The following is a 16,518-nucleotide window of genomic DNA, read 5'->3' as shown; positions in this document are numbered from 1 at the left end:
GATAGATAGATAGATAGATAGATAGATAGATAGATAGATAGATAGATGGATGGATAGATGGACGGACGGACGGACAGACAGATAGATAGATAGATAGGAATGAGATTAGCCTGTACTTGCTAAAGTCATGCCACCTCTTCATGAAAACCACTTACTTTTTCTAGATATTCGCTAAGCATATCTTTAAGAACATATTCGAGAATTTTGCCAGGGGTTGAAACCAAGCTCACCAACCAATAGTTTTCAGACCTTATTCTATTCCCTTTTTTGAAAATCAAGATATTTGGGGTGGCTAGGTGGCACAGAAAATAGAGCACAGGCCCTGGAGTCAGGAAGACCTGCGTTCAAATCCGACCTCAGGCACTTAACACACACACAAAAAAAATTAGCCATGTGACCTTGGGCAAGTCACAACCTCAATTGCCCTACCTTCTCCCCTCCACAAAAAAAAAGCAAAAAGAAAATCAAGATATTTGTCCTTCTCCAGTCCTATAGTACCCCTCCTATTCTCCGCAGTCTTTAAATATCACTGATGGTGGCTGAGTTAATCACTTTTACCAGTTCTTCTGAGTGAGTATAAAGTCATTCTGGACCAAGTAAATTGAATTCATTAAGGACAGCTAGGGGTTCTCTAACTTAATCCTAGTAGATATTTTTGTTCTACCTTTCTAAACCAAAGGTCATTCTGCTCAGCAGAGAAAACAGAAGCAAAATCAGAAGTGAACAATTCTGTCTTCTCTCTGTTGTCTATTGTCTTCATACCATCAGCTCCAAGCAACAATGTCCTTTCTTGGACCCTCACCTTGTATCACAATAGAGCTGAAAATGAACTTCATTGTTGTCCTTAGCTTCTCTCACCAGCCTCATCTCATTCAGAACTTTAACACTCTTTTTACAGGACCATATGCGCTTTTGTATTCATCCTATGTTATCTAACCTTGTTCCCATCTTCTGATAAATCTTTCCCCCTCAGGTGTGGAACAGGTAGTTTTATTCCCATGCAGAAAAAGGAATGCTAAGCAATAAAGAATCATAGAATGCTTACAGTCAGTTGAAAGGGTAATATCCAAGCTTCATTAGGACATTGATATGTTCTGTGCTAGATGTACTAATTGGCCATTTCAAATCCACATAATAAAGGTCATCAGGTGCTCTCTCTCTCTCTCTCTCTCTCTCTCTCTCTCTCTCTCTCTCTCTCTCTCTCTCTCTCTCTCTCTCTCTCCTTGTCTCTGTCTCTCTGTCTCTGTCTCTCTCTGTCTCTGTCTCTCTCTCTGTCTCTCTCTCTCTCTGTCTCTCTCTCTCTCTCTCTCTCTCTCTCTCTCTCTCTCTCTCTCTGTCTCTCTCTCTCTCTGTCTCTCTCTGAGTGGCCTCTGTGTCTATGTGTCTCTGGCTCTCTTTGTGTGTCTCTGTGTGTGTGGGTGTGTCTCCTTTCTCTCTTTCAATCTCTCTGTGTGTTTCTGTGTCTCTCTATGTCTTTGTGTATCTTTGTCTCTCTCGCCCCTTTCTCTTCTCTTTCAATTTCTTTTTCTTTGTGTCTCCATGTAACTGTTTGTGTGTGTCTCTGTCTTTGTGTGTCACTGTCTCTTCTATGTCTGTCTGTCTGTCTGTCTCTGTCTCTGTCTCTCTCTCTCATCTGTCTGTCTGTCTCCCTGATACTTTCCCTTTAGTCTAAGATGCCTCTGCTGCTGTTAATATCACAACTGCTCTGGTAGGTGCCCAGAAGGCAAGGATGCCTGTTGCTTTTCAATTTTTCATAAGACCTTGCAAAAAAGGAAAGAAACTAGAGAGCCTGTCAGTCTCTCCTTGGCTTTCCTCTCCTGCTCTAACAGAAAATTTGAGAGGTTCCCCATCATTTTCACTGCAGCAACAAGTCCCTCCCTCTTTGTGAGAGCTAGATCCACAATATAATTCTCACTTGTTAGTTCTGCTGTCATGTAAAGAATGAAATTCTCATTAAGGCAAGGACATTGGAGGATCACCATGAGACAGTAGAAAGAGCACTGAATTTAGATTCAAAGGACCTGTCACTAGCGGTGTGGACTTGAGCCAATAACTTACCTTCTCTTGATCTGTTTTCTAGTCTCTAAAATGAAGAGAACTAGATAATCTCTAATCTCCCTTGCATCTCTGAATCCATGAACTCATGATCTTATGGATATTATTTTCCCCCTCCTTTTACCTAGCCTCTTTCTTTTTATAAAGGTATGCCCATCCACAGCCATATTCCAGGAAGAGACAGATTCCACCAAGTCTCAGTCTAACCTATGAAGTCAAATTTCTCTCCTTGTACTAGAACCTCTGTTTCCTCTTGTTTGTTGCCTAAACTTGACTCATTTGTGTACGTGTATAGATACTTGAGATAAAAGAGTGCTGGCTCTTTTCATGGATTTTGTGCCCTTTCAATTCCAAATTTCCTCAACTGCTATTCCTTTTCCTATATTATAGCTCCCCTCTGTAATGGTATAGTTTGGTGGACATGGAAAGACAATCTTATTCCTCTCTCATTTTTTTAATGTACTTTTTCTTTTTTGAATAATATTTTTCCCAATTACATGTAAAAACAGTTTTCAGCATTCATCCTTTTTAATTTTGAGTTCCAAATTCTCTCCTTCACTCCCTCCTTGATACTATAAGAAATTTGATGTAGGTTATATATCTGTGATCACGCAAAACATATTTCTATATTAGGCAGGTTGTGGAAAAAAAAAACACAACTCCCCCCCCCAAAAAAAAACACCATGAAAAAATAAAGTGAAAAAATAGTATACTTCAATCTGCATTCAGACTCAATCAGTTCTTCCTCTGGAGATGGCTTGCATTTTCATCATGAGTCCTTTGGGATTGTCTTAGATTATTGTATTGCTGAGAATAGCCAAGTCATTCACAGTTGATCATCATGCAATATTGTTGTTACTATGTACAATGTTCTCCTGGTTCTGCTTACTTCACTTTGCATCAGTTCATATAAGTCTTTCCAGGTTTTTCTGAAATCATTTTGCTCATCATTTCTTATAACACAATAGTATTCCATTACAATCACATACCCCCTTCATCTTTTTCACTTTTTTTTTTTGCTTTTATTTGGAGGGGGGAAGGTAGGGCAATTGGGGTTAAGTGACTTGCCCAAGGTCACACGGCTAGTTTTTTTATGGTAAGTGTCTAAGGCCGCATTTGAAATCAGGTCTGGCTGACTCCAGGGCTGGTGCTGTATTCACTGCACCACCTAGCTGCCCCATCTTTTTCACTTTAAAACCATTTCTACTAAATTTTTAAGACACTAGATAAATATATTCTTATCAATCTTTCTTCAATACATACCATCCTTAACTAGAAGTGAATCATTCCTATAATTTAAGTCATGGTCCAAAAATCCAAATCCCATCCTCAGATACCACCTTTTTAACCAACCATTCACTTCCAAAATCAGTTTTCTGTATTCCTTGCCTTCAAAGAGAAATTGTGTAAAAATACCACCTGTGCCTGGATTCTTACGAAAGAGTACATAATCTTTAGCAAAAGTTTCAAAGTTCCTTCTGGAAGAATCATCTCTGCTTATGTGAATCACTATGAATGGCTAGTCTTCATCCATTTTGAAAAGTTATAGAAGGATCTCTGTTTTACCTGGAGAAAAAAAGACCTATCAATTGTCAAATAGCTGACTCAGCTCACCTGAATAGAGAGTCACCAGCCTCCACTACTCATCTTCTTTTTCTGACCTTTACTGAAAAAATGTCTTACCCAAAAGCTCCTGAGAATCCACTTTGTCATTCCTAAGAACGAAAAGCAGACGCTGTCTCCTAAGATCATTAAATTGCTTCCTCTTCAGGAAGAACTTCAAATTGGAGCTTTTGGCCCCAAATCTACAGAGGTCCTTCTTTCTTTCATTTCTCTCCAATCCTGACTCAGATCAGATTTCCTTTCTGTCTTTAGATCCCTTTTTTCTCCATGTGAGGCTTCTCTTTTGTTTTTTTGTTTGTTTTTAAGGAGCACATCATTGTCCCTGAGAACCTACAATGGAGAGAGGTGTTCCTTGAGCCCCTTCACCTTCTCTTCTAGGAAAGAAACCAGTTATACTTGGAACAGAGATTGTCCATCACATAGCTGTGGCAGAAATACAAACATTGCACACTCAAAAGAGAAGGTCATGTTTGACATTTACTGATATCAGACTGTGCTAAATTTCCTTTTTTTCCAAATGTCACCCCTTGACTCTGAGTTAGACTAAGCTAAATCCTCCTTGTTCTTAGTGCCTTATGGTATTTGTCCATTAGTAGACTTTGTACATTCCTGGTGAGTTGTTGCTTGGCCTAGCTATACTAATGATAAGAAGGGGCATCAATGTAGTGAAAAAGAAAATTGAGCTGAGTGTCAGGACAACAAGGTTTTAGTCCTGGCCTCACCTCTTACTAGCTATGTGACCTTGTAAAAGTAGCCTTCTCACTTAGGAAATTCCCTCATACCTGCAGCCTTATCATCCTGGACCATTCCTCTGCCCTGCAGTTCCTTTCTCCCATTGATGAGTTATTTGTCGAACCCTCACTTTGTGGAAGGACTCAGGACTTTCATTTCCTCTCTCAGCTCTGATTCTGACTCTTTGGACTTCACCATCATTGCCCCACCCCACTTTTCATCTCCCTTTTAAATGTTATCTTCCCCCATTGGAATGTAAAAGTCTTTAAGGGAAGGAAGGAAGGAAGGAAGGAAGGAAGGAAGGAAGGAAGGAAGGAAGGAAGGAAGAAAAAAGAAGGAATGAAAGAAAAAAGGAAAGGAGAAAGGGGAAAAAAGCACATATTAAGTGCCTACTATGTGTCAGAAAATGTGTTAATGCTTTGCAAACATTATCTCATTTGATCCTTAAGGGCAAAGACTGAATTTCTTTTTTGCTTCTATTTGTATCCTGGAGTACAGTACCTGGCACATAATAGATACTTTATAAATACTTATTGACTTGACTGGTCACCTAAGTTCTAATTGCTCCATTTTCCTTATCTATAACTGCTGTCATTAAACTAGGTAATATCTAAAAAATTTTCCAATTTTCAAAATCTCTTCCCTTGTCAGCAGAAAATGAGCAGTACCAAGGTAGCATCTCAGAACTATCATAACAAAGAATTCTGACACCTGGGGAAAATTCTGTTGAGCAGTAGAATGGAGACCCTGAAATGCCTCAAAGCCAGTGTAAAATGTCACTTCAACTGATCATAGGTCACAGGTCTCCAGGCCAGGAAGAATGCCAGTCAGGTACAGTAATGGGCATATGGAAACATACAACATCCACTGCTGTAGCATCATTGAGGAAGAGATGTTCTAGCAGTGGAACCCTCAGGAAGTGGCAGCCAGAACCTGACAAGGTGCAAAGAAGTACTCATATTTCCCCAGAATGAAAATGCTGAATCCCAGGGCATGTAACTTCTCCCCATGGTGTCCCTCTATGTCTCACAGTGCTTCACTGACACCATGCCACCTGGTACAACTGCAAAAATGGAACACCACTCCCTCTTCCTCAATCACCCTGAAGCCAAGCCTCGGGGGCCCTATGTTAGGGCTCCACACTGTCCTTCTGCAGTGTTTGGTTCAAAGACTGATTCAGTTGATAGGAGAGAGGGGCACCATAACAGTTGTGACTCTGACTTGATGGGGAACCTAACTTTCTTCCCTATCCCTCCACACCAGATCTCATCCTGAACAGAAGACAAAAAGATTGGTAACTCCCTCACTGCAAAGTAACCAAACAAAAGAATGCTGTGCTGTTATTTTCTCCCCCACAGCCAGGGTTTCACATGCTTGGAGATAAATACTGAACTTATGAGTTAACTCCCAGGTTGGGAAACTCTCTCTTCCCGTGCAGGTTAGAACCTTCTCTGCAACTTGTAAACTTGGAAAGTTGTCCAAAGCACTGAAAAGCTATGTGACTTGCCTAGGGTCACACCATCAGTAAGTGCCAAAGACATGACTTGAACTCGTCTTCCTGGTCCTATGTCTAGCTCTCTCCTCATTATTCCACACTACCTTTCTTACATGCTATAAAACCCATCAATTATCTTATGTACTACCATCTACCCACTTTTCTTTGGGTGTGATAAATCAAGAAGTCCCCTCATCAGATTAATTTAATTACAGCTACATATAACTTTCCTTTAACCCCAGAAAAACCATTATAGTCCCAGCAAAACTGGAGTTTCTGGCTACCTTAAACAATGCATACTTTACTCCCTCAAACTGTTTTTTCCCAGTGGATCTTTTCTTTCTCTTAATGATTTTTGGCACCTCTTCTCTGAACTCCTTTTAAGCAGTCTTTCTAACAGCACTGGGGGATTTGGAAGAGAATACTGCCTTGTTCTGTGACACAATGCCTTAGTGTATATAACTCCAATATCATCCTTTTAGGGCAGATTTCACTGCAGACATTTAATTGGCTGTCTAATTCCATTCCTGTGTATCCCATCTTTCTTTTGATCTGCCCAGATTTCTTTAGATTAATGAAGTCTCAGTTTGCCTGGCTGGATCTCTTTCTGTAATTTTCACCTCATAGTTTGGATTTATGCCGCGTCCTTAACTGTGCTAGTGCTTACAATAATTCACAATGGGAGAGTTATCTCCTTGTTTTCCAACATAAATGACTCCAAGTTTGAGTCCCTTCAGTTAGAATTCTTAAAAGTTAGATAACAAACAACATAAATTACTAAAAACTTCAAACATAAGTCTCTAAGGAAAGAAAGGCTTAAGTAATTTGGATTATTTTGTCTGGAGAAGAAATTGTGGAAGGGTATAAATCAAAGCCTTAAGATACAATATGTGTCTAGTGTAACTGGAAAGACCATTGGTCTTGAACATGGTGGTCAAAAGATATGGACTTACATCCCAACTTCGCAGCCTACCACCTGTGTGGCCAGAAGCAAATTACCTGATCTCCCTGATCTTCAATTTCCCTATCTGTAATGTGGAAATACTAGCACTTTCCCTACCTATTAGAATTGTTATAACAACATCATCAATAATAATAGCTAACATTTGTATAGTTCCTACTCTGCTAATACTATCTCATTTGAAGCTCTCAACAAACTTGTGAAGTAGATGCTATTATTTTCCTATTTATTCAATTGAGAAAACTGAGGCAGAAAGAAATTAAGTCACTTACCCAAGGTTACATAGCTAATACATGTCTAAGAAAGGAGTTGATTTCGAGCCTTCCTGACTCCAATCAATGCTCTATCCACTATACAACCTAGCTGCCTCTCTTATAAAAATCAAGCAAAATAATGTTTTACAAGCCACAATATAAATATAAAGGATAGTCTTAATTATAAGGAAATGACAGGTGTCCTAATTATCTTTTTGATTCAGAACCAAAACAAGATGAAATCAATCTATCAACATTTATTAAGCAATTACTATTTGCCAGGAGTAAAGTGTAGAAGGGAAATTTCTATTCAACAGTAAGGAATATTTCCTATGATACTTGGACAAATTACCAAAAAAAGAATCAGAAGAAGTCACTGGATAATCCATCATAATACAATTTAGCTATGGCTACTCACTCCAGCCTTATACTTAATGTCAATTCTCTTCAGCACATATGTATTAGAAATACAAAGACAAAAACAAAATGGATCCCACTCCAATTTAACAAGTATATACTAGGCACTTCCTATATACCAGGCACCATATTAAGCAGTGAAAATACAAAAACAAAAAGGAAATGGCCCCTGCCCACAGAAGCTTACATTCTACCAAGCACTAAAGTGTGTAGTACTCTGATATACAAGGTGATTAGAAGAAAGAAGGTGTTCTAATTGGGAAAGTTCTGGAAGGACTTAATGCAGGAAATAAAAACTGAGCTGATTCTTGAAGGAAGCTAAGGATTCTAAGAGATGGGAGGTAAAGAAAGAGTGCATTCCACACATTCAGAAGCATGAGGCCTTTGTGAAAGAACAGAGATGAAATGCAGAGTTGGGAACAGCTAGTAGGCCAGGTTGACTGGCCTGTAATGTTCATGAATGAAAATGAAATAAGTCTGGAAATGCAGATCTACGTTGTGGGGGACTTTAAATACCATTCTGAGAAGTTTTTTACTTTATTCTAAAGGCATAAAAGAGTTTTGACTAGAGAACGATGCTTTGGGAATAAAATTGTTCCAGATTTTCTGGAATCAAGAAGACTAGGAATTTTACAATAGTCTATACAAGAAGTTGCAAGGGCTTGAACTGAGGTAATAGTTGTGTGAGTGGTAAAAAAAAAAAGGGAAAGAGTGTAAGATGTGCAGGCAGAAGCAATAAGAATTAGCAAATGATTGTAAATGGGAAAGAAGAAGAAGGAGTCAGGAATGATTTTTTATACCTACTAGCTATTTTCATGGACGCAGCCATCCTATCATTGTCCTTTGGGTTACCTGGAATTTTTGTTTTTCTTAGTTCCAAAACAAGGAATGGTTTTAATAGACAATATAATATGACTCTTCTTGGTATCTCATTTCTAGATATTGCCTTAGATATTGCCCATAATGGATCTTATTGTTGTTGTTATTGTTGTTGCTGTTCAATCATTTCAGTAAGTCTTCATGACCCTATTTGGAGTTTTATGCCAAAGATTCACAAGTGGTTTGCCATTTCCTTCTCCAGCTCATTTTACAGATAAGGAAACTGAGGTAAACAAATTTAGGTGACTTACTCAGGGCCACACAGCTAGTGTCTGAGCCTGGATTTGAACTCAGATATTCCTAACTCCAGACTTGACAATTGATCCACTGTGCCACCTAAAGGCCCATAATCGATTTTAATTTAATTCAGCAATAGGCAAAATGGGGTAGTGAAATGGCACTGGACTTGGATTCCAGAAAGCCCTGGTTCAATTTGACCTCTCTGTGTCTCAGCTGATAAATTAGTAAAATGAGAGGGTTGGATTACATGACCTCAAAGATCCCTTCCATCTCTAATCATATAAATAATGCTGTTGCAAAATTCTAGCATACTATAAGAATAGGCTCTTTTATTATCCCTATATGTTTTTATCATTCACAATCTTCTCAAAGTGCTTTTGGAAAAAATCCTAGAACATTAAGCGGTACAATAAGTATGTTAGTCTCTTACTTCATCCTCTCTAAACTGCGTTGCTTTACCTAAAATATTGTATAGGTGCAAGCGTTCCAGACACTTGCTAGATTGCTTTGAGATATTAACTAGTTTTCTCCCTAATTTCCTGATTTTTTTCCCATTTCTATTCCTCTGGAAGTGTGGCGCTTTAAAAGGACTTTTAAAGCATTAGTTAGGACATCTTCTCAATTATTCACAGCTCTAAATTGTATTTTCTTGCCTGTAGCCCCTTCTTCCCTTTCCTTAGCTATAAAAGCTCCAGTTGTTTGGGGCATAGGTTTCATTCCTACTTTATTCCCCAAGGCCTTTTCTCTTCCTCATGACTTCTCACTGATGTAACTTACTCTTTTTTTATTTTCCACTTGACTTTTTTAACCCTCATTACCTCTTCTGCTACTGATTTTCTTAATCCATGGATACTTGCTTTTACCCATAAAGGCTGAAAAGAAATATTCACAAAGAAAAAAAAATAGATCCTTCTTTAGCAGAGCATTTTTCTTTTCAAGAGAAGTATAATCTATATACTTAAGTTTTATAGCCCCTTATTATGTAGTTCAATTTTATACCTTTTCATTGGGGTTTCATAAAGAGAAAAAAAATCTTATAATGATTCTACTTCTATACCTTTTTTTTTTGGTTGTTTTTCCTGACAATGCTTGTGTTACTGGTTTTAAGGCACATTATTATGGGAGTAATACTATTCCAGAACCCGAGGTGACTCCTGGACTCAATGATTCCTATCTTGTCACTGGCTGTTTGCTCCATGGGGCTTAGTGATATACAGGTTGGGATGTCTGCAGAAACTGAAGGATAAGGGTCCACAGAGGTAGTGAGATTTGGAAAACAATGGCTTAAGGGCACATTAGTGAAAGCAGAGGAGTTCTTGTATATTTCATCTACTTGATGTGACCAGGAAGAAGGACCACAGCCCAGTGTTCACATTTCATTAGATCCTCACCACTTTCTTTTTTCCAGTGAATGAACAAAGGAAAAAATAGAAAATACCTTCTGCTACCTCCCTCCTTAAGTAGACTTGCTGATGATTTAGACAAAGAGAGGAGAGAAAGGCAGGTTGGAGTAGATGAGGTTCATGAAAATTTGAAGAACTGGAGACACAATATGTTCTTCCTTTCAGCATCATCTCTAAAATGAGGAGGTTGAACTAGATCTTCTCTAAGAAACCTTTAACATTCTTTTATGATCTGCTCATTCTTCCTTTTGTGGGATTCTCATGTGTTAAATTCTACTATGAAGATGAGCAGATTCATTCACTTTAGTTTTGTCCTGCTATAAATTCACATTCCAGAACTTCGTGATTTTCATTTTCATAAATTATGCTGAGAAGTTACTGTATTTTCCTTCACAGCAGTTCTCAGCACCTAATATCTCATCGATTCTTTTGAAAACTTCTGTTATTTTAGATGAAAAGGGAGTGTGGCGAAGTAGAAAGAACATTAGACTTGGCATCAGAGAGTTGGGGTTCAAATCCTGGCTCTGATGCAGTCTATGTGACCTTGGGCAACTTCCCTAGACCTTTTCATTTCCTGATAGGAAACAATGAGGATGCTGGCCAAGATCTCTGAGGTCCTTTACAGTTCTGAATTTATGGTCCAATCTCTGACCCTGAACCATTCAAGAAGTATGGAAAAGCAGCTTATCCCCTGTTGGTGGTTTTATTGCCCTCAGCTAAACAAGAATAAAACCTTGTAAATCATCTTGTACAACTCTCTCATCTCATGTACAAGAAAGCTTCAGTCCAGAGATTGGAAGTGAGTTGTCCAAGGTCACACTGGTAATAAATATTAGAACCAGAATTTAAATCTATGGCTTCTGACTTCAAACTCAGACTTCTTTCCATTCCACCATTCTGCCTCATCAGAAGCAAAGGGAAACTGAGCGTTTCCAAATGAAATCACAGTGGTGAGACTGAATTCTAGGTGGAATAAAAAGGAACAGATGTCTCCAAATTAAGTTACAGTGGCTTCCACCTTCTAAAATGTTGTTAGAACAGAAAAACTTCTAGAGAATTTTGAAAACAAGAAGTCTAATGGACAACACCACCATATGAATGTAACCTAATAAGAAAAATATTTTTTTCAAGCAACATTCACCATTTCTCCTTTGGTTCCTCATTTATGGTTTAATTTCACTGAACTTTGACTTTCTGTTCTGATCTGAATTACAATGAGATTATTAAATCAGATCTGCTATTACCTTTGCATATTTTGGTGACTGAACATTTAGACTGAGTCATTGCATATTTTTTAAAATTAACTCAAACCTCTGACTATTCCTTTGATTTTCTCCTCTGCTTTCTTTCTAATGAACTTTGTCTTTATTTTGATATATTATAATATGTAGAGTATTTTTGAAATATTCTGTCTTATGATATCTATAAATATGCATATATGTATGTGTGTATATATATGTATGTGTATACATATGTATATTTATTTCACCCATTATTCTCTCTCTTATTTTTCAATGCTCTTTCCTGACAAAGACTGCAAAAGCAAGATGAGGAAATGGAAATAATCCTAACTCTGGAATCAATTCAACTCAATAAACATTTATTAACACCTACTATGTGCCAGGCACTATGCAGAGTTTCAAATGCCAGCTTGACTCTTCCACTTAATACTTAGTGACCATGGGCAACTTACTTAACTACTCTGAACTCTCATGCCCTTATCTATTAAATGGGATAATAAATCACTACTCATTTCACAAGGCAGTAGAGAAAAAAGTAATATAAAAATATAAACCGTTATTGTCTCTGATATTGCTAATATTTTCATGGAATCATAGAATTCTAGAGCTGGAAGTAGATTTTAAGACAGACACATTTGTGAAGCAGTGAATTAGTCCAACTATGGCAGAAAGTGATTTTGAACCATTCTAGGAAAGTGACTAAGATATCTATCTCCTTTCAAATCCCATCTATCATTTACTACTAGTTGACCCTGGGCAAATTAATTAACTTCTTTGGAGCTCAGTTTCCTCATCTGTAAAATGATGGTGTTAGATTAGATGATATCAAAAGTGTCTTTCAATGCTAAATCTATGGTCCTGGAATCTCACAATCCTATGACCTAGAAATCTCATTGATAGGCATAAACCTCCAAGGAGGTCATAGAGAAAAAGAAAGTCCCTGTATGTGAGAAAACATTTAAATAGCAGGTCTGTAGTAGCAAATTGCAAACAAAGTAGATACCTATCAATCAGAAAACTGAAAAATTATGGCATATGAGTATAATGGAATTTGCACTGTAAGAAATGATTAATAAGAAGAATTCAGAGAAGCATGGAAAGATATATGAACTGATGCAAGATGAAATAATCATAACCAGGAAAATTAACCAATCTTTATTAAACATCTACTATGTGCCAGACAGGCAACTAGGTGACGCAGTGGATAAAGTACCAAGCCTGGAATTAGGAAGACTCATCTTCCTGAATTCAAATATGGCCTCAGACACTTACTAGCCGTGTGCAAGTCACTTAACCCTGTTTAGTTTCCTCATCTATTAAATGAGCTGGAGAAGGAAACGGCAAACTGTTCCAGTATCTTTGCCAAGAAAACCCGAAATGGAGTCTCAACGAGTTAGACATGGCTGAAAAAATAACTAAACAAAATATGCCAGGCACTGTGCTGAGCTCTAGGCACTGTGCTAAGTGCTTAATATGTACAATAACTAAAAACAATGAAACAGGAAACCACAACAAAATTAAATTAAATACTGTACAAGTCTGATAAAGCTTGGGGGGGGGGGGGGCGATTAAGAAAATGTATCAATCCCCTTTCCTTTCCTTTTGTGAAAAGGTAGAGGATCATGGGTATAGACATTGCATATACTGATAGACAGTTGATATATTGGCTAGTTTTGCCGTTACCTTTTTTCTTGCTCCTTTGCTTTTATTTTTGGTAGCAGGGGATGGCTCTCTGGGACCCCACTTCTCTTTTTTAAAGTATTTTGTTGGGGAAGGCAATTAAGGTTAAGTGACTTGCCTCAGGTCACACAGCTAGTGTCTGAAATCAAATTTGAACTTGGGTCCTTCTGACTCCAGGGCCAGTGCTCTATCTTCTGTGCCAGCTAGCTGCTCTAGGTGCTCCCTGGATGGGGAAGAAAGGGGAAATACATTTGAGAATTAATAATAATAATAGCATTTATAAGGTGCTTTAAGGTTTACAAAACATTTTACACTTTACCTCATTTGATTCTCAGAACAACCCTCTAAAGTGGGTGCTATTATTAACCCCATGTTTTAGATGAAAAAAAACTAAGACTGAGAATTTAAGGGATTTGCCAGGGTTACACAGCTAAGTTAGATTCTAAAACAAGATTTCAAAATAGATCTTCCCAATTCCAAGTACAGCACTGTGGCCAATAAACCACCTAGTTGTACCACCTGGTGATAAAGAGGGGGGAGATAGATTATCTCACATAAAAGAGGCATGAAAGGGCTATTATAATGGAGGGGAAGATGAGGTGGGAGACAAAAAGCTTAAACCTTACTCTCATCAGAATTGGCTCAAAGAGGAAATAATATGCACACTCAGTTGGATACAGAAATCTATCTTATAAGGAAGTAGGACTCAAAACTTTAAAAAAAATGTTTAAAATCGTTTTTACATGTAATTGGGGAAAAAATAAAATAGATATTAAAATAATACTAAAGTAGATGCTTTACCCACTGTGCAACAGTGATATGTCTAAACCTTTTAGAGGCTCTCTATTTGAGACTATGATCATAAGTTGCGCTAAGATGTATATTGGGTTCGAAACAAGTGAGATAATATCCCCACTGTTCTTTACCCTGACAGTAAAGGGGTGATATAAAAGCAAAAAATTAATTTAAAATTTACAAATTAAAATAACAATAACTAAAGTTTTTATTATTTTCTTCCTCTGATGTGACTTACATTAGAGACAGAATCTCTGTACCAAAAGGCAGCTGGAACAGTGGAGAGAGTGTTACAGTTGGAGACCAGAAGCCCTAAGTTCAAATCTTACCACAGACTTTACTAGTTGTTTGAACTTGGTCAAGTCACTTATTCTCTCTCAGCTTCAGTTTCCTCATTTGAAAATATATGAGAACATATATACAGTGCTTTGCAAATCTGAGAGCCCTATATTATTAATGGAATCATATGATATATATAACTATAATAATATTTATATAATATTGTGCTATTATTATTATCTCCATTGACTTTTAGCCCCAGAATACACATAGAAAACTGGTAGGAGGTAGACCAAAGGCTGGGACCATCCTTAGACACAATGCTTGAGGGCCTACTCATACTTCCTTCTCTCCACATGAAGAATCTTCCTTCACTTGCACTCTCCTGGCCTATACCTGTATTGCCAATGCTATATAATACCTAACACACTTCTCCGAGGAACTATGTACAGAAAATTCTGAAGTATGACAAAAGGGTTCTTTTCCTCCCCTCATCTTCTCAATCAGTACCCAGAGGAGACTTAAGCTGAAAAGTAAATGTTCATTAATATAGTTATTAACCTGGAAGATCACAGGATTATAAACATAATAGGTACCATTGAAGTCTAACACTGCTTTGGTGTGTGAAAGCCCTGCATGGCCCAGTCCACTCAGAGCAAAAAGGGAATTTTATTTGAGGATATTAGGGTCAAATTAACTTATGTAAAAATTTTCATGATAGACTATTTAAGCTCCATTTCTTCTACTACAAAGTGTCTGACCCTCCAGAAAGATTTCACCATTGAGGATGTTAGATTCTGTTTTATCTTTTCTAAGTTATTTTCTCTTTTTTATTTACCTTGTTTCCCTAGCTTCAAGGTGCATATGTGTTTTAGAAATTGAAATGTAGATATGTGAAACATATATATATATATATATAAATGTATTTTTATGGTGATGTATACATTGCTATTAAAATATATTATTTTGGGGGCAGCTAGGTAGCACAGTTACTAGGCCCTGGAGTCAGAAGTTCAAATCTGGTCTCAGACACTTGACACACTTACTAGCTCTGTGACCTTGGGCAAGTCACTTAACCCCAATTGTCTTGCCTTGCCTTCCCCTCTCCAAAAAAAAAATATTATTTTCATACTGAATACATATATTAATGACTAAGTACACAAGAGTAACCATGTGCTAGTGTCTCAACATGACACTGAAATTCTCCAGAAGTGAGCTGATTTCTTAACCATGTCATTTTAATAAGAATAATTTATATGATGATGTCATTTATATAAACCTTTATGGTATGCAAACCACTTTATGAATATATCTTATCTGATTCTCCCAACAATCATCTGAAGTAGATGCTATTATTATCTCCCACTTTACTGATAAGGAAACTGAGGCAAGAAGAGTTTAACGTGATTTGCCCAAGTCACATAGCTAGTAAATGTCTGAGGCTGGATTTAAAATCAGGCCTTCCATCCTCCAGGTCCAGTGCATTATTTAAGGAACCACCTAACTGCTACCAGACCTCTAAAAGCTCAAGATGATATATTCATATATAGTATCAACTTTAGTCAAATTATCTAATCTTACACAGGTACATACAGATTCATTAATTAGCTTACTGAGGATTAGATGCTCTATGGTTCTAGTCTGACTGGGGCAAGTGCAAAAGTTCAAGCTTGATTCAGAGCAAAGAATAAAGCCTCTCTCTACCGCAACCTTGATTTCCCTTTCTGATAGCATAAATAGTGGTCCCTATACTACAAGGAGATAAGCTGAAGTTCTGATAATTTTGTAATTAAGTAAAGGCAAAAGAGCCTGGTCAAAAATGTTTGCTTGAGATCCAAAAATTCTGTATTATGCCACTAATGGCCACTGTCCCATGTTTCTTTCAGATACCATTGTTCTCATCGCTTCAATAGCAGTTGTTTCTGCAAAAACTCAGGGTAATATTTTTGCAACATCCGCACTCAGAAGTCTTCGTTTCCTACAGATCCTCCGCATGGTGCGTATGGACCGAAGAGGAGGAACTTGGAAATTATTAGGTTCAGTTGTCTATGCTCACAGTAAGGTACGTTTGTTTTCTGCATCACGGGTCAAGATTTGTTTAAACATTTCATTGGATACATGGCATAGTGGAAAAGAAGGTTGGATGTGGAACCATGAAACCTAGGTTCAAATCTCCCTTCAGGTACTTTCAAAGTAAAAAATCACCCTCCCAGATCCTCAGTTTTCCCTTCTGTAAAATGAAATAGCAATAGTTATATACACTGACATCCTGAGGATGCTATAAAGAAAGCATTTTGTAATCCTTAAAGCTCTGTGTAGATGTGAAATGTCAATTAATTGTTTTTACAATACTTAATTAAACATAACAAATAAACATATCAGTTTGAATTCCAAATCATGATGTTAGATGTTGATTGACATGGGTCAGCTACATGTTGGTTGGTAATGGTTTATTTTCAAAATT

At 37.5% G+C, this 16,518-nt stretch overlaps 1 protein-coding gene across 1 annotated transcript in view; it reads left to right on the top strand.

Moving 5' to 3' along the window:
- KCNQ5 (potassium voltage-gated channel subfamily Q member 5) overlaps positions 1 to 16,518 on the top strand; it is a 702,120-nt gene that overhangs the window by 559,533 nt on the left and 126,069 nt on the right. The window contains exon 4 of the mRNA XM_069067031.1: positions 15,941 to 16,116. Within this exon, the coding sequence (XP_068923132.1) occupies positions 15,941 to 16,116 (176 nt within the window). The remainder of the gene's footprint in view (positions 1 to 15,940; positions 16,117 to 16,518) is intronic.

The sequence above is a fragment of the Petaurus breviceps genome, unplaced genomic scaffold, assembly GCF_028583685.1.
Source record: "Petaurus breviceps papuanus isolate PSGF00001 unplaced genomic scaffold, PetGlider_PUasm1.0 90734, whole genome shotgun sequence".
In the NCBI taxonomy this organism is placed as follows: Eukaryota; Metazoa; Chordata; class Mammalia; order Diprotodontia; family Petauridae; genus Petaurus; species Petaurus breviceps.
This window is presented reverse-complemented; position numbering and strand designations above follow the sequence as displayed.